This window comes from Daucus carota, chromosome 6 (genome assembly GCF_001625215.2).
Source record: "Daucus carota subsp. sativus chromosome 6, DH1 v3.0, whole genome shotgun sequence".
In the NCBI taxonomy this organism is placed as follows: Eukaryota; Viridiplantae; Streptophyta; class Magnoliopsida; order Apiales; family Apiaceae; genus Daucus; species Daucus carota.
In genome coordinates, this window is record NC_030386.2 from 26,383,694 (window position 1) to 26,403,187 (window position 19,494).

At 35.6% G+C, this 19,494-nt stretch overlaps 3 protein-coding genes across 4 annotated transcripts; 2 read left to right on the plus strand and 1 right to left on the minus strand.

The window, feature by feature from the left end:
- Positions 1–578: 578 nt before the first annotated feature.
- Positions 579–3,236, plus strand: LOC108192962 (probable plastid-lipid-associated protein 4, chloroplastic). 2 transcript variants are annotated; one of them, XR_001801079.2, is made up of 3 exons: positions 579–1,303; positions 1,849–1,985; positions 2,678–3,236. XR_001801079.2 is itself a non-coding variant. In XM_017359511.2 (2 exons), exons 1-2 carry the CDS (start codon positions 639–641, stop codon positions 1,925–1,927), a joined length of 744 nt encoding a protein of 247 aa, XP_017215000.1. In that variant the 5' UTR covers positions 579–638; the 3' UTR covers positions 1,928–2,187. The 2 variants fall into 2 exon arrangements, 1 of the variants encoding a protein (XP_017215000.1); XM_017359511.2 differs by lacking the exon at positions 2,678–3,236 and having other exon boundaries at positions 1,849–2,187.
- LOC108192963 (uncharacterized) lies at positions 2,110–3,082 on the minus strand. Its single transcript, XM_017359513.2, has 2 exons — positions 2,627–3,082; positions 2,110–2,538 (listed from the first exon to the last, which is right to left on the minus strand). Exons 1-2 carry the CDS (start codon positions 3,080–3,082, stop codon positions 2,455–2,457), a joined length of 540 nt encoding a protein of 179 aa, XP_017215002.1. The 3' UTR covers positions 2,110–2,454.
- An 86-nt stretch (positions 3,237–3,322) lies between the features above and the next one.
- LOC108192961 (probable receptor-like protein kinase At5g61350) lies at positions 3,323–6,967 on the plus strand. Its single transcript, XM_017359510.2, has one exon. The coding sequence runs from the start codon at positions 4,152–4,154 to the stop codon at positions 6,756–6,758; it is 2,607 nt and encodes an 868-aa protein (XP_017214999.2). The 5' UTR covers positions 3,323–4,151; the 3' UTR covers positions 6,759–6,967.
- The last annotated feature ends 12,527 nt before the right edge of the window (positions 6,968–19,494 follow it).

Below are 19,494 nucleotides of genomic sequence, written 5' to 3' on the forward strand. Positions count from 1 at the left end.
ATAAAAAGGAATCAATTCATTAATTAAAAGCCATACGGCATCTACAAACACAATCGAAATTGGACAGACGCTGAATAATATCGCTGTTGAATCCTTCCTTCTTGGAGAGGCAACCGAGCGATTTGAAGATGATTTGAATATACACACTTGTTTCCATCTGATTGGTTTTCACCTGAGTGTTCTGAACAATCGACCATAGATGCGATCCCATAATAACCTTCAAATCTGAATCAAACCCATGAAAATCATGCCGATCTATAACCTCGGTCATGAAGAACATCAAAACACACCGAAACAAAACAAACCAACTCTCACAAGAAGGAGAGACAAACAAAACCCAAATAAATTGGGAACTTATTGAATAGGAAATAAGATTTCAAACCAAGAACACAGAAAACAAGGAATTGGGGCTTTCCACCGGTGAAAACCGATGGAAGCCCCTTCAAAAATCTTCAACGGAGATTAGGGAGGCTAGGGTTTTGAGAGAGAGAAGGAGAAAAATTACTAGTGAAGGCTTATTTTTCTTATAAGCAAACAATAATTAATATAAGATATTTATATTGTTTAAAACACCTTTGATAGTTTTATTGTTGTTGGAAGTTTATAGTGCATTTTTTTTAGAGCAAGGCAAAGCCACTATGGCCTTATCCTCTCCCTCAACACTAATATTCTCCGCAACCAGCAGCACCACCGCAGCCTCCGTCGACAACCTCTGGCCTTGTTCTCTCTCCAAATCTTCTCTCTCTAGAAACCCACCTGCAAAGCAAAGCAGCGATGTTGTGAGCACCTCCTCCACTGCAAAATGGAGGACCCGAGTCTCATTTTTCCCGGCTTTCCTGAATAATCCCAAAAAAAATGCCAAACTTATCAAAGAGGAGCTTCTTGAAGCCATTGCTCCGCTTGATCGTGGCGCAGAAGCCACCCCTGAAGACCAACAAATAATTGATCAGATTACTCGCAGGCTTGAAGCGGTGAATCCCACCAAGGCACCTCTGAAATCTGAGTTGCTCAATGGGAAATGGGAGCTTCTGTACACTACTTCAGTGTCGATTTTGCAAATTAAGAGACCCAAGTTTTTGAGATCAAAGGTGAACTACCAAGCTATTAATGCTGATATACTAAGGGCTCAGAATATGGAATCAGGGCCGTTCTTTAATCAGGTGACTGCGGATCTCACACCTGTGAGTGACAAAAAGGTGGGGGTGAAATTTGATTACTTTAAAATTGGTGGATTGATACCTGTAAAAGCTCCTGAGAGAGCCGTGGGGTCACTGGAGATTACTTACTTGGATGATGAATTGAGGTGACTATATTCTACTCTGCGTTTGTGTTGTGTGTGATCATTTTATTTGTTGCATCTTATGTTCATCAATAAATCTTAGCGTACATACTTATCCACTACTAATTCACTACCTGATTTTTAGGATAAACTCCTGAGTCCTGACCCACTTTCTCACTTGTTTTGCTATTTGTTATCAGTTTTCGTGTACTTTAATATGTCTGAGACTTTATTCTTGATGGCATATCACAAGTACATGAACTCGGCTAAAAGTGCCGGGTATGGATATGTGTCCAAGTGTAGCAATATTTCGAATATTCTACGTGTTTTGGTCTAAAATAAGTGTTGGTGTGTCCATGACATGTTGAATTAGGGTAATATTAATCAGAGACTGTTGCATTTTTTATAATGCTTCCCAGAGAGTGTGTTTCTGATATTGGAATTAGAAGATGTCAGCATTTCTTCTTCTTTTTTGATTGAAACCTTTTTTGCGAATTTTTGTCATTTCCTCTTGTGTGCATGTGACATGGATGGACCAGTTTATTTAACTTAATGTTCTTGATTTTCAGAGTATCAAGAGGTGACAAAGGCAACTTGTTCATCTTGAAGATGATTGATCCCTCCTACAGAGTCCCTGCTAGCGGATGAATTTTATCCTATGCAAGCTAAATGCTCCCAGTATTTTATCCTAAGCTGAGGAGCTTAGGTATGAATATACTATAATACATAATCATATACTCTTCTGTGAACTTCGAATCATTCTACTCTTTAAACTGCGTATAAGCAGTGATTTTTTCCTGCTTAAGTAAGCCTTCTCTCAGTACTTGATATTGTGTTGTAACATTTGAAAGCAGTGTAATATCTGTAAAAATAGGTTACAGGTAATAGGATACAATCTTTCTTGGACCTTTGCATTGTGTGCTTTCTTGGACCCTGGTGCCAGGGTCTTGTGAGTACTGAGTACTGACTTTTATGTTACCTGCCCATTTAAACATCATTTCCCTCAAAATGAATTGGCATTCTGTTAAAATGATAAGTGTATACTTGCAGAAAGGTGAAGCCTTTTGACAAGTGATATTAAGAAAATCATCATTAATCTTAGTAAACCTACCAATCTATAGTCCTAAAGCGATAGTTATCAAAACAACTACCAGAAAGAGCTTGAGCTTTTCCTTTCATGTTGTCCTAGGGCTCAAAGCGCCATCTCTGTACAGAACTTTTTTCATGAGAGCAATTTGACGCATCAATTTACCGATCTCCTGCCAATAAAACAAGTAACCTCGGTTATTAGAACACTGAATCAGTCTGGAAATTTTCACAAAAAGAAAGCCATACCTATTGATTTACCTCATCTCTTTCACGGACAATTCTGATCAAATGATGACGACTTTCTTCTAGTACCCGACGTTGCTTCTGAAGCCTCCAGTACCACAACATCAACAGCATGGTGGCAAGGGCGGTGGATGGAGCAAAGAAAAAAGATATGATCCCACTTCCTCCAGAGGAAACACAGTGATTCCGGAGCCAACTGTGGATGCGAGTTGCATACTGATGCAAGAACTTGGATCCCAAGTTCCGCAGCTGGGTCAAGTTAAGCTGGGAACTGGGAAGGTTCGCCACACTGGGCAGACAGCTAGGAAGTTTCAACAGGGTTTGACTTTCTGGGGAAAGTTCATCTTGATGGGAATGAAGGGAAGATGCGTGAAGGCCTTCATGATTAACCGGTGGAAAGACGTTGATGTCGATGCTGGAGCTCTGATCTACCCCAAGCATTGAACACTCAGATTCATTATAAGGTTCCATAGACCATACAATCAGAAGAACAGAGAGACTGGATTCTGTATTATTCAATCACTTAAGTGTAAAGAATGTTTAGTTTTGTCAAAGTTAGCAAGCCGCACGACTTGAACAAATTATATTGCTAGTTGTTGAGTGATAATTAACTTATTCCTCCGCATCTGTAATCAACTTGCCATCTCATTTTTGTGGACTTTATTGATAATAAAATAGCCGGAGTCTGATACAACTAGCTAAGCAGTTCCATCTCAACCATATCACTGGAATAACCTAATCCTGTCGTCTTCCGGTTCCTAATATATGATGTGATACTGCTTCTGTTGAATAATATACGATCCGTTTAAGACCTCCTCCTAAGACTTTACTTTTACCCGAGTCGTTCATTTACTGACATGATATTGGCTCAGTTCTAAAAGTCGATGATTAATCAAGATTGATCCATGTTCCGTAACTTGTCGAACTGATTAAATTTTCGATTATTCAATTAATCAGCTCATTAATCCCCGCCCAATCTAATAATTTCTGATTAATTCTTCTGTGGTTTGGAGTTTCATATATTCATACACCAAATAAATGCAATATACTTATATACATGTATTATGATTCTGAAACTCACATGGAGTATATATATTCAGTTGACTTCCAGGCAATTTTATTTTTTTCTCCAACCTACTCATTGCCATGTCCAGAAGTTGTGCCCCTTCATATCTGATGCTTTGTTAATGCATCTCAATCATCACACAAAATACCCCAGATATCTTAACTTAATCAAATTTAATCATAATAAGAATATAATCTTAAGCAATCTCCTGACCTTACTGACAGGAGTATTCTGCTAAATTCAACTATGTTACCTCAGAGCTCTGGTTCTCCTAGCTGTGAACGCGTTTTGGACTTGTTTAGTTGTGTATTAGTCGGTAAGTACGTAGTACTTAATCTTCAGATTATTTTTAAACACATATTTGTCGTCGTAATTACATTGTTAGGCTAAGCAATAGAGGACTGCACGTTGGTTTCCTTATCCTGACATGCATCCGACTCTGTTTAGTACAACGTCGAAATTTAAACATCTCTAATGCCTCTGCAGTGCCTTGTATGCCTTTCATTTTTGCATACCAACCGTAAAATTGCAATGCTAAGCATTATGAGAGAGCTACACTTCTCCTTATCTGTTTATGTCTGTTTCTTGCTTCTCTTCGCGGCTTTTAGCTTTACTACAGCAAGCAATTCGTACTTGCCAGCTGATAATTATCTCATCAATTGTGGCTCACCTGAAAGCACCATGCTTCAAGATGGCCGAACCTTCAAATCTGATTCTCAGTCAGTTTCGTTTCTTTCTACAGATGAGAATATACTTGCTTCTGTTGATTCGGTTTCTGACATTTCTTCTTCCTCGTTTCCTCTGTCTCTTCCTCTGTTTTCAACTGCAAGAATCTTTCGAGAGGAATCAATGTACAGATTTCTTGTGTTTCGTCCAGGGCGCCACTGGCTACGTCTGTACTTTTACCCTGTTACGCACCCTTTGTATAACCTGACAACTTCTGTGTTCACTGTTAAGACCGATAAAATGGTATTCTTGCATGATTTTTCAGTCAAGGATTCCGCAAGACTTGTGTTTAAAGAGTACCTTGTAGATGTTACCTCAGACAGGTTTTCTCTTATATTATCACCTTTGAAGAATTCTTTTGCATTTATCAATGCCATTGAGTTTTTGTCAGCTCCGGATACAATCATCTCGGATTCAGCTTCTGCAGTTTCCCCTGTTGCTGATTTCAATGGCCTGTTGAAACATGCTTTTGAAGTATCATATCGAGTTAATGTTGGAGGTCCCATCATCACTCCGAAGAATGATACACTTTGGAGGACATGGCAGCCTGACGTTGGCTACATGAAAATCCCTCAAGGTGTTAAAAATGTGTCTGTAGCACCTGATGTTGTGAATTATCCGGAGGGAGGAGCCACCCCTTTGATTGCTCCCAACGCGGTTTACTCATCAGCTAGTGAGATGGCAGACTCTGGCATGATCAGCCCGAACTTCAACCTCACTTGGGAAATGCCTGTGGACTCAAGTTTTTCTTATCTGATTCGGTTGCATTTCTGTGATATTGTGAGCAAAAGCCTCAATGAACTGTACTTTAACATTTATGTCAATGGTTTGATGGGCGCTTCATCTTTTGACCTCTCAGCACTCACTTCAGGCCTCAGTGTTCCTTACTACAGGGACTTTGTGCTCAATGCTTCAGCAATTTCAAATGATTTGATAAGGATTCAGGTTGGACCCTCTTCGTCACTTCAATCAGCTGTTCCAAACGCTCTTCTAAACGGCTTAGAAATCTTGAAGATGAGCAATTCTGACGGAAGCTTGGATGGGCTGTTCTCTTCTAGTGAGAAGCACTCGGCTACATCTACTGCAGTCAAAATTGCAGAGTTCACTGGCTTGGCACTGGCGGTTGCTGCAATAGTATTGCTTGTATTTACCATATGTAGGCGGAATAGAAGGCCTAGAGATTGGGAGAAACGACGCAGCTTCTCATCCTGTTTCCACCCTCTCAATTCCTCATCCTTCTGTATCAAAAGTAAGAGCAGTTACTCGAATACTTTTACCTCAGGGATCAATCTAGGCCGGGTTTTCACTCTCAGTGAATTGCGCGATGCAACTAGAAATTTTGATGAGACCGCAGTCATTGGCATTGGCGGTTTTGGAAAAGTGTATCTTGGTGAGCTGGAAGACGGAACATCATTAGCCATAAAAAGAGGGAATCAAAGTTCATCACAAGGTATAAACGAGTTCCAAACAGAGATTAAAATGTTGTCTAAGCTCAGACATCGTCACCTCGTATCCATCATTGGTTATTGTGATGAACAATCAGAAATGATCCTTGTTTACGAGTACATGGCCAAGGGCCCCCTTCGCGACCACATCTATGGCACAAACCTTCCTCCTCTCTCATGGCGCCAACGCCTTGACATATGCATCGGTGCAGCTCGTGGACTGCATTATCTCCACACAGGCGCATCCCAGGGCCTAATTCACCGCGATGTGAAAACAACCAACATCCTCCTGGATGAGAATTTCGTGGCCAAAGTTTCTGATTTCGGCTTATCTAGAGATGCACCCTCACTGGATCAGACACATGTGAGCACAGCTGTGAAGGGGAGCTTCGGATACCTCGACCCTGAGTACTTCAGGAGGCAGCAGCTGACAGACAAATCCGACGTGTATTCATTCGGTGTAGTTCTTTTTGAGGTTTTATGTGCAAGGCCTGCTCTAGACCCCACTCTGCCAAGAGAACAAGTGAATCTAGCTGAGTGGGCCATGACGCGACAAAGAAAAGGTGTTATCGAGAAGATTATTGATCCTAGGATAGCTGGAACTATAAGTTCAGAATGTCTGATGAAGTACGTGGAAGCCGCGGAGAAATGCTTGGCAGAATATGGTGTGGATAGGCCGTCTATGGGAGATGTGTTGTGGAACTTGGAGTTTGCATTGCAGCTTCAAGATGCATCTTCCCAACTTGATCCTCCAGAAGAAGAATTGGAGAATTCGAACATCGAAAATTCAGGGCAATCGAGCTTGAGTGACTCAGAAGAAGAGCCTATAATCATAAACATTAATGATGATTCTGGTGTGGTAGTAGGCTCTCCTTTGTTTTCGAATATCGGTGATTTTCAAGGGCGCTAAATTTGACAAGGGAGCCAGATAAATGCGAGTGTTTAGATTTTGTAGATTGTGTTGTCAAGAGTACTAGTAGTATTTTCCGCTACAAACTTAAATTTTAGTGGTTAATTTATTTTGTTTTGTTCAGGGAGAAGTTGATCTCGGTTAAATTTGTTTATTGTAAGCTCTGAGGATAATTTGCTCTATAATCAAAGCACAGATGCATGACAGTTGACAGAGAAGTGCAGAGAAAAATGTTAAAAATCAGATTTGGTCATGTCTTCATGCAAAGTATTTTAGCTGTCTATTTCGATTGGGCTTAGAAAATTCTTGTTTAAACTAGTTGCAGATTTTTGGGTCATCTTTCCCAGCTTCCCTATCTGCTGGGCTCAATGTAAAAAGAACAACAGTTGTATAAAACAGGATCGGCCCGTTTTACGTTTTGAGCCCAAGAGCGTATAATATGTTAATCAATAATATTTCAGTTATTTACTTATTCACACCGGGATAAAAAAAAAAACTAAATAAGACTTAATCCATAAATACATGAAATAATGATTTAATTATGAATCAATTAAATAATTAACTGAATAATCAGATATTTAATCAGTTTGTTGAGATATAAAATTAATTGATGATTAATCGTATAATTAATCACCAATTTTCAGAACAATGTTTATTAAATCAAATAAAAACGTAAAAATTGTTTCGGATCTTTAAATATGATTAAAAACTAGCATTTTACCCGTGCTACGCACCGAATGGTTATTTTTATAAAATAAAAATAAGTTTGTATACTTACAAATTCAAGTACATATTGTTTTATCATTTATATAATTTTATTACATAATATAGGTATAAATTTTTAAAAAAAACAATATTATTTCTTAAATACTCTGCTCAACACCCTCATATTATATGAAATGAAATAATCATATTTTCTTTTCAATCAAATATTATATAAGGATCGACTATCGTTTAGAGATCATGGAATGCGAATGCAATCCCTGCTCCTGGTTTCGGATCAAAAATCTGAATTATCTCAATTTCATACTGAATCTTGAATTTGCACCGATGTTGATCTAAACTAATTTGTTTTTATAATATGAGATATTGAAAACTAATAAGAGAACAAAAAATATACATATAAAATTATATTATCGTCAACAATTATGTAATATTTATGTATGAATTTTTTTTATAGTATATATGAGGATTGTGGAGGCAGTTAATAAACAGGGAAGGGAGCGGGGCTAGTAATTTCAGGGCCATAACTTTTTTCAATTTTCCGTATTAAATAAAGTAATGTCAGATTAAGGTCGATCGGGTCGAGTGGATGCATCCCCTGATATCAGTCATTATTATTATAATATATAATTTAATTAATTTGTACGCAAAAATTCATTTATATCCGCCTGATTAGTCTTTGTTGCCATAGTTTAGAAAATGTTTATGCACTTAACTTATTTACGAAGTAATATAAATTATTAAATTCAATGGAGCATGCCTTAAAAGAATAAATTTGTAACAAAATCACTCATGTAAATAAGATTTTATGAATTTAAAAAGATAAATATATTTTATTTTTATATCTATTTTAATCACGAACATAATGAAAATTTTGTCCTAGTAAATTGTAAAGTCATTGTGAGATTTCTATATTGGTCGTTCTGTATGTTAACTTGTGTTTATTTTATATTATTTTTCTCATTATAATTATAAATTTACACTTATAAAAACGATGTTTATATTAGAGGGTGAATATCCAATATAACTCATTTTATGCGCATATAATCCATAATGATCACCCACACTAAAATGGACCAAAATAACCACAAAGAGTCGGATTCTCTGAATGCGAATACTGAGTGCGGATCTAGTTAATGCGCATGCTTTGGCTGATTTTGTGCATGAGCATTAATCGTGTGTGAGGATTAAATTAAATTTTAAATCTGCTTGCAAGTTACGCATATATAGTATGCGTGACCAACAAACACGCATAGTCAGAATGCGTGTCTTTTTTTTGTTCCCTTTTGAAAACACATATATGATCATACATACAGCATCACGGAGTCCAAAGCTATTTTGGATATGAAGAAATATGCATGGGTTGTCTTTATTTGGATCAGAAGTACTCTGTAGTGGTTAAATCACTTGATTCATATACACGCATCCTTTGAATGCGCCACTGATTGGTTAAAAGAGACATAAAAAAGGCATCAAACTCGACGTTTGTTATTTTGGGCGTGCATTACATAAATATTAGTTATTTAGGGCATTTTCACTATATTAGATGAGTATGAATTTAATTTTATAAAATACGAAATATTTAATTTTATATCATATAATACTCAAAAGACCATGTATGTCACGTAATACATGTTAATATTTTAACCACCGCAATAAATTAGAAATATTGTTTAGTCATATAAAAATTTATGGGTGGACTCGTATAAAATTATTTTAACCACCGCAACAAATTAGAAATATTTTATATTTAATTTTATATTATATAATACTCAAAAAACCATGTATGTCACGTAATACATGTTAATATTTTAACCACCGCAACAAATTACAAATATTGTTTAGTCATATGAAAATTTATGGGTGGACTTGTATAAAATTATTTTAATTTTAACAATATTGTAATATTTATGTATAAATTTTTTATAATATATATATATATATATATATAGATATATATGAGAACTGGGGAGCCAGTTAGTGAATAGGGACGCGAGCGGGCGAGTAATTTCAAGGTCATAATGTTTTTTAATTTCCCCTATTGAATAAAGTAATGTTGGGTTAAGGTCGATTGGATCGGGTGGATACATGCCTAATATCAGTCGTTATTATTATATTATATAATTTAATTGATTTATACGCATATTCATTTAATTTGCATAATTGTCATTATAGCCATAATTCTGATAATTTGTATGCACTTAACTTATTTATGAAATAATAAAAATTACTAAATTCAATCGAGTATGCCGTAAAAGTGTATATCTTGTAAAAATTCACTTATGTCAATAAATTTTATGGATTTAATAAAAAAATTGTCTTAGTAAATTATAAAATCACTGTGAGGTTTATGAAAACTGGTCATTCTGAATGCTAACTTGTATTTATCCTATATTATAATACCTGAGTCTACCCAGGTATGCAGTTAACCAATCACATTATAATTATATATTTATAATTATAAAAACGATGTTTATATTGGCTAAGTGTGAATTTAATTTTCTAAAATAGTAAATATCTAATTTTATATATCATATAATACTCGAAATACCATGCACGTCATGTAACATGCTAATATTTTATCCACCGCAACATAAGGAAACTGTTTTTCTTTGCCATCAAGTAAATAAAAAGCTCGTTCTAATCTGTAGGGTGTGGAGACTCGTATAATTTTAAAAAAGATTTATCAAATTGATCTAAACATATAATTATTGATTATTCATATAAAAAAAATTTAAGGATGGACTCTGATTTGTTCTAAAATTATCTAAAGTTAACGAATGAATATCATTGGCCTAAAATAAGGAATGATATATTGGTACTAAATTAATTCATCTTTTTTTTTATTGGTTAACATCCTAAATAATTTATTTTTTCATAAATTGAATTGAATTGAATTAAATTACTTAAAGTAAATCTCAAATTCTATTATTATCTAATTAGATTATTTTTAATTAGATAATGAAAAGGAGTCTAATTAGTTTAGTTATAATCAGATAATGAAAAGGAGCTGATTAATTATATTGTATAATAAAAAATTGTATTGATTAACTCATGATTAACTTGTATGTGGTTAATATTTTGGATAAAATTTAATAGAAGAAAAGTTGGATGATGAATAATATTACTGCTAAAATAATTTTTTTTTCTGATTGGTTAACTGCATAAGGTGGTTGAAAGAAAGTTGAAGAATTAATATGATTGGTCTAAAATTTAGGATTGGCATCTGATCAGTCCTAAAATAATTCTTCTTTTTTGATTGGTTAACTGCATTTGAGGATGGACTCTGATTTGTTTTAAAATTATCTAAAGTTAACGGATAAATATTATTGGTCTAAAATAAGGAATGATATATTGGTACTAAATAATTCCTCTTTTTTTATTGGTTAACATCCTAAAATAATTTATTTTTTCATAAATTGAATTGAATTAAATTAAATTACTTAAAGTAAATCTCAAATTCTATTATTATCTAATTAGATTATTTTTAATTAGATAATGAAAAGGAGTCTAATTAGTTGAGTTATAATCAGATAATGAAAAGGAATTGATTAATTATATTGTATAATAAATAATATTAGTGCTAAAATAATTCTTTTTTTCTGATTGGTTAACTGCATAAGGTGGTTGAAAGAAAGTTGAAGAATGAATATGATTGGTCTAAAATTTAGGAATGACTTCTGATTGGTCCTAAAGTAATTCCTATTTTCTGATTGGTTAACTGCATATAGTGGTAGAAGAAAAGTTGGAGAATCAATATGATTGGTCTAAAATTTAGGAATGAATTCTGATTGGTCCTAAAATAATTCCTCTTTTCTGATTGGTTAACAATATTATTGGTCTAAAATAAGGAATGATATATTGGTACTAAATTAATTCCTCTTTTTTTATTGGTTAACATCCTAAAATAATTTATTTTTTCATAAATTGAATTGAATTAAATTAAATTACTTAAAGTAAATCTCAAATTCTATTATTATCTGATTAGATTATTTTTAATTAGATAATGAAAAGGAGTCTAATTAGTTGAGTTATAATCAGATAATGAAAAGGAATTGATTAATTATATTGTATAATAAATAATATTAGTGCTAAAATAATTCTTTTTTTCTGATTGGTTAACTGCATAAGGTGGTTGAAAGAAAGTTGAAGAATGAATATGATTGGTCTAAAATTTAGGAATGACTTCTGATTGGTCCTAAAGTAATTCCTATTTTCTGATTGGTTAACTGCATATAGTGGTAGAAGGAAAGTTGGAGAATCAATATGATTGGTCTAAAATTTAGGAATGAATTCTGATTGGTCCTAAAATAATTCCTTTTTTCTGATTGGTTAACTGCATACCTGGGTAGACTCAGGTATTATAATATAGGATATAAATCAAGAAAATAAATGAGAAAGTATAATTAGTCATCAATCGATATTTTCATCATCGTCGAATTGAAGAACCTAATTAAATTTAACAGAGTACGGAGCAATTTTCCTAAACAAAAATATTTTTGTCAAGTTAAAATTAAGTCTACCGTATTTGACTAAATTAGAATTAGTCCTGTTAAACCACTTCCCAGTTTTTGCTGACACTTGACCAGGTCAAGTAGACTATTAGAAGAACTCGCACATTTCTAATATATTAAGTACCTCTTGTGTGAAATCTACAATTTTAATATCATGCACATTAATTTCGCTAACAATTTTTTATACGATTTTTGTGGATTTAATCCACCCATGTCACTTTCCATTTGACCGTCTCTTCCAAAAAAATTCTACAAAGAACAAAAGCAAAGTGCATGAGATGTGATCTTTCTTTTATTTGACATACTTAAGCAAAGAAAATAAGAAAACACAATAAATGATTCCACATCAACTGGTGGCTTGTTATTTAGCAGTTAGCCCGTCTCTTTTTACCCGGTGCACCCCGGCGTCGGACCATCTCCACCGGCCGTGTTGATTAAAATTGTATGAATATATTATATAAAATTTGTTGAATCTGTAAGATTTTTTTTTTTTTTGTCACATAATCTGTAAGATATATTGATTAGATGATCCAGTTTGTATTGATTTATTATATTTTGAAAATGATACGATATTATAATTTCAAGTTATTATAATATATCATTTTAATATGATAGTAAATTATGTGGAATCTTCATATATATATCATTTTAATATGATATGATAATAGATGATGTGAAATCTTATAATAAGTATATTTTTTGATAAGAATAATGTGATTGGATTGAACACATTTTTCAGTATTATCTATAATTTTTAACTATGATATAATTTATTAAATTTAAACTACGAGTTTTAAATCTAAACTACTCAAAAAATTATTAAATTAAAAAAAACGAGATTTACGACAAAAATATGTCGTGAGCCGTGACATATCCCGAAACGGTAACTATCCCGATGCCCCGAATTCCCCTTATATTCACACTAAAAACCTTATTTTACAGGGATCGCGCAAATCTACTTATAGTTTGATACATTATAACATGTATTTGTCAGGAACCGAATTTTTATATAAATATTCAAATACACACACCCTCTTGCAACCGAATGTTCTCCTCCTTGAGTATATAAATGTGTGTCTGCATATCCATGTACCAATGAAAAATATTCAATCATCCGTCGTAATGGAGGGAACAGGCAAGAATATCAGAAGTTCAGTCTACCTATTTCTTTCAAACTACCATTACTTCACAATCTCAGCTCTTTTTGCCTTACCATTTTCAGCCACAATTCTCATCACACAGGCACTTGTACCATTTTCTAATCTACTTCCTCCAATTCAACTTAGGCTGCAGGCTCTTCTTTTTGCTGCAGGCTTACCCCCATCATCACAATTCTTCAGCATTCTCAGCATCAAGCTCTCCCAAACCATAACCTCGTCGATCTTAGTCCTGCCTTTCGCCTTTTCTTTCCTTCTCTTCGCGAAGGCCTCTGTGATCAAAGCCCTCTCCCAGCCCAAACCATCTCTGCCGCCAAAAATCTCTTCCTTCACTCCAATTCTCAAGCCCATTTTCTCTACACAAATCTGCAACTCAGTACTAATTCTCTCCGTAAACGCCACCTCACTCTCAATCATAGCCATTGCATTCAATTGTCTTGATGCTTTCAATCTAATATCAAGTCCTAGATCAATTTCACTCTTTTCTGCAGCTGCAGCTCTTCTTTACTCAATTTTTCTTTCCAATGCTTTCATCATTAGCAACTTGGCCCTGGTTTTATCGGGATCGGAATCAAAAGGAGGCTATCTCTCAATACTCAAGGCTTGTGTTCTGATCAGAGGAAGAAACTCAAAAGCCATCTTATTAGCACTGCCACTCAACATGGCCTTGGCCGCAATTGAGGCTTTGTTTCAATATCGTCTCGTCGAAGCCTTTTCTTCAACTAAATTTCCAAATTTTTCAATGACGCTAGAGTGGATCATCATCGCATATCTCTACTCCATTTTCATTGTTCTAGACACAATCATCAGCTGCATGTTTTACAAAAGCTGTGAAGCCGTTTTTTTCGTCGAAGATCAGGAGACCAGATTCTGTCATTACATCGACATATCACAAGAAGATCAAGAACACATCAGTTCTTATACTAGATTGAAGACTCTAGACGCATTTTCTTGAAATTTTGTTGTACTTAAACTACTAGGCATATAATTCCACAATTGTGCAGTTTATTTTAGAAATGAAGTAATTCATACATATGGCTGTTTTTTTTTAAGATGTCTTTTCTTTTATGGTTTGACTCCTTCAGGGGACGTTTAGCACATTTATCTTTTGGCAGTTGAGTCTAGATTTACATGGATATGGAAGGACTGTTCATAAGCACTTAGCACACTTATTTTTAACGGTTAAATTCGGATTTACCTTATTACGAGTGGGACAGTTCATAATCCAAATTTAATATCCCACACCTAGTACAGCTGAGCTGAGTCCGAATTTAAGGTGCAAATGAAAATGCAAAGGTTGCTGAATATTACTGGATAGTTTACCTGACTAATTTACTGACAAGAAATGATTTTGTAAAAAAATCCCAGTAATAATCATCGAAGATCCTTGCTCTGGAAAGTGGAGATTCATGGACTTGGAGTGGTCAGACAAGCCAAACAAGTTGACATATACTGGGATTACAGAATACTACATTCTCTTATTTTATTCATAAAGTCAAATAAGAGCATCTTCGACTTACAAGTCGTGTGAATTTCATTTTAGTCATTTGCTAAATAGGTATGACAAGTAGGTTCATGAGCATGGAGGAATGGAAATTAATAAATACAATAGGAACTCCAGCGTTTGATTTTGCGTAAAGACGATCGTGCATTTTTCACTATTCCGAACATTCTAACTCCTAATTTTCAGGAGACCTAGAATATTTTCGATTAAAATGATATAAAATTTAGTAAATATAAGGTTTTAGTGTTACTATGAAGTTGGATATAGTGATTATATATATTTTAAAATTGATGATTTGTTATTATTTAAATTATTATAAATAAGCTATATCATTTAGTATGATAATATATAATTTATAATTGTACTACATATTTTTAGATATAAATATAACCATCACTATGGGATTGTTATAATTTTTGATAAGTGAAATGTGAAAATATATTTATTTTTTGAGTTTTACAAGTAAGAATTTAGCCCATTTTAATAATATATACATGCACACACATATATTATAGTCCCTTTTACTAATCAGAACACATATTTTATTCTATTATAATAAATAACTTATATATTATCAAAATTATGTGTTTTTTAAATAATTAATAAATATATAAGTATAATAATATCTAAGATGCCATCTCGTATGTGCAAAAGGAGATCTCAGTTGGCTCAGAACCAACCCGCTGCTTACCGGTTAAGGGTCTGTTTGGGAGTGCGGTTAAAAATTGCTGTGTTATCAGAAAAAGTGCTGGTAAAATAAGTGATGTTGTAGAAATCAGATAATTGTTTGGTAATTTTTTGATATTTACTTATTTTGAGTTATAATATTAAAAAAAATAATGTTTTTGATGAGGTTTTATAATGAAATCTATAATAGCATTCGGCAAAAGCTGAAAAGCAGCTTTTTCCAAAAGCATGGGAGGACCTGTTTTTTCTAACAGCAGCTTTTCAGCTAAAAGCTGCTGTTCGGAAAAGCTGCTTTTCGATTTACCAAACAGTTTTTCACCTGCTTTTCAGCAAAAAGCTGCTGTTGCTGTCTGCAACAGCAACCCCAAACAGTACCTAAGTGGTTAGTATATAGTCCGCGACGCCTCCCATCTTCTCCCTTTTGTATCGTGTCAAATTGCCTGCTATTCATCTACAAGATTTTTGCCCACATATATTTTAGCATAAAGTTAGAATTTCAATAGCCCCCCACCCTATATGTTCTGTATGCACACCTTTTTGCATATTAAACCTGTAAGTGATGATGCATTATGGCCGAGGCAGGTAGTGCACATGACCTAAATCTTGTTAAAAATGCTAACCCATATATCTTCTTAATATTCTTTGCATGATTTACTATCAACTTTTACATGCACTTGTTCAACCATTATCTTAACTTCGGTTTTTCCCCATTATAGTTAACACTTACGTAAACGCCTCAGTTGCCACCATCAAAAAATACATATATTTTCGATTTTATAAATTAAGTCAAATGACACATAAATTTATCGAGTGTGACGAGTTATGTATTGAATTTTAGTATTCGTCGTTTCTTGATTTTGTCCAACTTTTTGTGAGTAATAGAGTAGAAAACTCACATGCGGTGTTTGCGTAGCTGGCTTCAACAATTATAGGCTTTGCCTGGACAAGAATATGCTAATAATTGCTATTTCAGAACAAGTGATAAGAATAATTATCCATACATTATACATTAAATTTAAATACAAAAAGAAATGCCAGGTTTGAAGTTACATAAATATATTTACCTTTTTTCTGATAAATAGACGAATAGATAACACACTGGATTGTTTGTATTGTTTATAGAAAACAGAATGAACGATGTCGAAACAATAATTAATTTATAAGTTTATACAAATTACTAAACTCGCGATGAAATAGATTTTAGAGAGACTGTTAACAAAATTTTCATTTTTCATAAATAGAAAAGACAATTTTAATTGATCAAATTCACTTAGCACGAGCTCCTAAAATACATTTGGTCCAGAGCAACGCTATAGACTACAGAATCTAATGGAATTAAAGTTTGAATTCGTGAAGTTTTCTAATTATAATTGATTAAAATTCTTAACTGAAATATAAAAATATATGGCCAAAAATAATCTATAGTCCACTTGCCTCCGAACAAGTGGTATTAAATTGAAATAATTTAAAATTTTGAATATTAGCATCCAGCTACACAGCCAACTAATGTCATATCCATAAATTAATTTATGGTAAACCTCTTTTAAAACATAATCAGTTAAATTCAGTTGACATTGGAGAAGACAGTGCGGGGAATATTTGGTATTATCCACATCAGACTTTCATTATTCAGTTGTAGCGGTTAGAGTTGTCGGTGGTTCATCGAGTTAACGCATCGGAACGTCATTTTATTTAAGTATCACGTAAAAAATGTTACTCTGCTGCCACATTTTCGGTATGTTTCCAGCTATTCGTATTTCGCCTTGATTGAGAAACATCACGCATCTATGAGGGGCTTCAGACCGAACAGCAAGCTGAATGAACCAAAAAGAAGGCTACGCACACGCACTACGTTACGATTCCTGCTTATAAACCAAGTATATATTCTATGAATCTAAATAACAAGAAAAGACCTCGTATATCATATTTTCTGCAAGTAATATCCAAAATATCAGTTGGAGAACAAACCTGAAATGTCACTTATTAAGAACTGAAAGATGGATGAATACTACATGTTGGAGCCAAAGTTCTGCCGGATGCCGAAGCCTGAAAATGACCTGAAATAGAGAAGAATGCGAGGGATTGTCCCCCCGATTCACCTCCGGCGTGAGAATAAGTTAGTGGCTCTAGAAGGGGTTTTGGAACTGCAAGCGTAAGTGTGTATGTATGAAAGTGTATGTGAATGTGAATGATTTACCCTTGTTTTACCAGTCCTTTATATAGGAGGAGGAGGAGCCCTGCTATGTAACGTCCCCGCCCGATGCGGGAGGGAAGTGATGGCGAGTAAAGGAGGCGGGATTCTCTCGCTCGACCGTTGCAGTAGTAACGTTGGAGTTCAAACGATGGGCTGGACCTGCTTTGGGCCGTAGTGAATTGGGCCGAGAGGCTTATAACCCAACATGTCCCCAGGCTTCGGTCGGGTTGCAAACGCGGCCGAAGTCTAAGTTTGTTTCGACCGACCGATCGGATGAGGCGTTAGGCTGGGAGATCGACAGATGCTTCGGTATGATTTCAAACGTTTGATCCGGCCAACGCGTGGTGCCGCTTGAGTGTTTTTTGGCTGGATGACGTTACCTCGAGATGTGCGTTGAATCTGGGCCGTGCATTCCAAAGGGTGCCATAAATGAGGCGCGCCTTTTCATAATTTTGTTTATAAATACAAATCATTACTCGGTTTTTCTCATATTTCCAAACACTCTTCACTTTCTTTGCAACTCCCTGCTCTCTCCAATTCTTGCTCTCCCATTTCTAGTTGGTGACCGGCGGCGATCTTATTTCCGGCTACTTCCTTCCGTTTTTCTTCTAACAAGTAAGTTCTTCTTTCTTCCTTGTAAACTTTTTAGATTTTACTTCGTTTCCATGGCATGCTTTAGATTCTAGGAACCTGTTTGTATGGTAGATTCCGGCGGGGGTATCTCGCCGGCGTGTTGATCCTTGTCGATTTCTTTTGCTGTTTGTCTACATTGTAATGTCAATGCCATATTGTTGAGTTGTCGTAGATTAGAATTGTGGTTGGGGTTTTCCGGCGGTTCTCGAGTTTTCAACTCGGGCCTCGTTGTCGTCTCCTACCCCTTTTGTTGTTTCTCCTAGGGTTAGGTTCTGTTAAGCCCCGTCGGCCCGACCCGATTCGGCCCTCTGTACTCGGGCTTGCTTCTTTTTCTTCTTTTTCTTTCTTTCCGAGTACATGGCTTATGTTTGCCTTCTCTCGTTTGCAGGCAAATGGATCGGTCGGGTGACGTTGTGGGAACCTCTTACTCGGCTGCGGATCACTTCAGCGATGCGCTGAAGTTCCCTATGGCCAACTTTCCTTCTCTACTGACCGAAGCGGATCTGAAGACGTTTCGGATAAAATACCAGATTCATCGGTCGTGGGATATTTACCCGGCCATCGCTAGTGACTGCATCTATCAGACTCCAGAGTCGGAGGACGGCCACAGGTGCGTGGGTATCTCCGAGAACGCTTTCAAGTGCGGCTTTCGGCTCCCGATGCTCCCCCTGCTGAAGAAACTCCTGAAGCAGACGGGGATCGCCCTGGGACAGTTGGACCCGAATGGATTTACGTATATTAACGTATTCCAGCATCGGTGTCTGATGGCTGGCGTGTCTCCTCGGCCAGCTCTTTTCTGGAATCACCATGATTTCAAAAAGAATGCCAAGAGCAATGGTTTTTACACCATTGGCCGCAAAACTGGCCGACCGAACTGGTGTGAGACCAACTCCAGCAATAAAGGGACCCATGAGCGATGGTTCTATTTGGGGGGTCATTCGATCCACAAATTTTCCACATGGAGGGAGGTCGACCCCTCAATCATCACCACTCCCCTTCTGGTCGGCAAGGACCTAGAGGACTTTGAGAAATTAAGCAAAGTCCAGGAGCCGAACCGGATCTTGCTATCGACGAGCCGGGAGAAGGAATGGCTCTTTACTCTTTGGGGTAGTGACGGTAGTCTTCCTGTTTCTTCTAGGCATTTCCTTCATTTTTCCATTGTTTCGTTTATATCTGTGAACTGCTTTGACACTTGCTCTTTTGTGCAGTGTCTTCTCGGACCGAAGCCCTGAAGCGGAAGACGGCGAAGAAGCTTCTGGAGAAGACCGAGGATCGGTTCCTCGAGATTGGGTACGACGAGGCGGTTCGCCGGGCTCATAAGGAA

Coding starts and splice junctions, on each gene's coding strand:
- LOC108192962 (XM_017359511.2), top strand. CDS start 639: ATGGCCTTATCCTCTCCCTCAACACTAATATTCTCCGCAACCAGCAGC. Junction 1,304..1,848: donor TACTTGGATGATGAATTGAG/GTGACTATATTC, acceptor CTTGATTTTCAG/AGTATCAAGAGGTGACAAAG.
- LOC108192963 (XM_017359513.2), bottom strand. CDS start 3,082: ATGGAACCTTATAATGAATCTGAGTGTTCAATGCTTGGGGTAGATCAG. Junction 2,539..2,626: donor TTGTCCGTGAAAGAGATGAG/GTAAATCAATAG, acceptor TTTTATTGGCAG/GAGATCGGTAAATTGATGCG.
- LOC108192961 (XM_017359510.2), top strand. CDS start 4,152: ATGCCTCTGCAGTGCCTTGTATGCCTTTCATTTTTGCATACCAACCGT.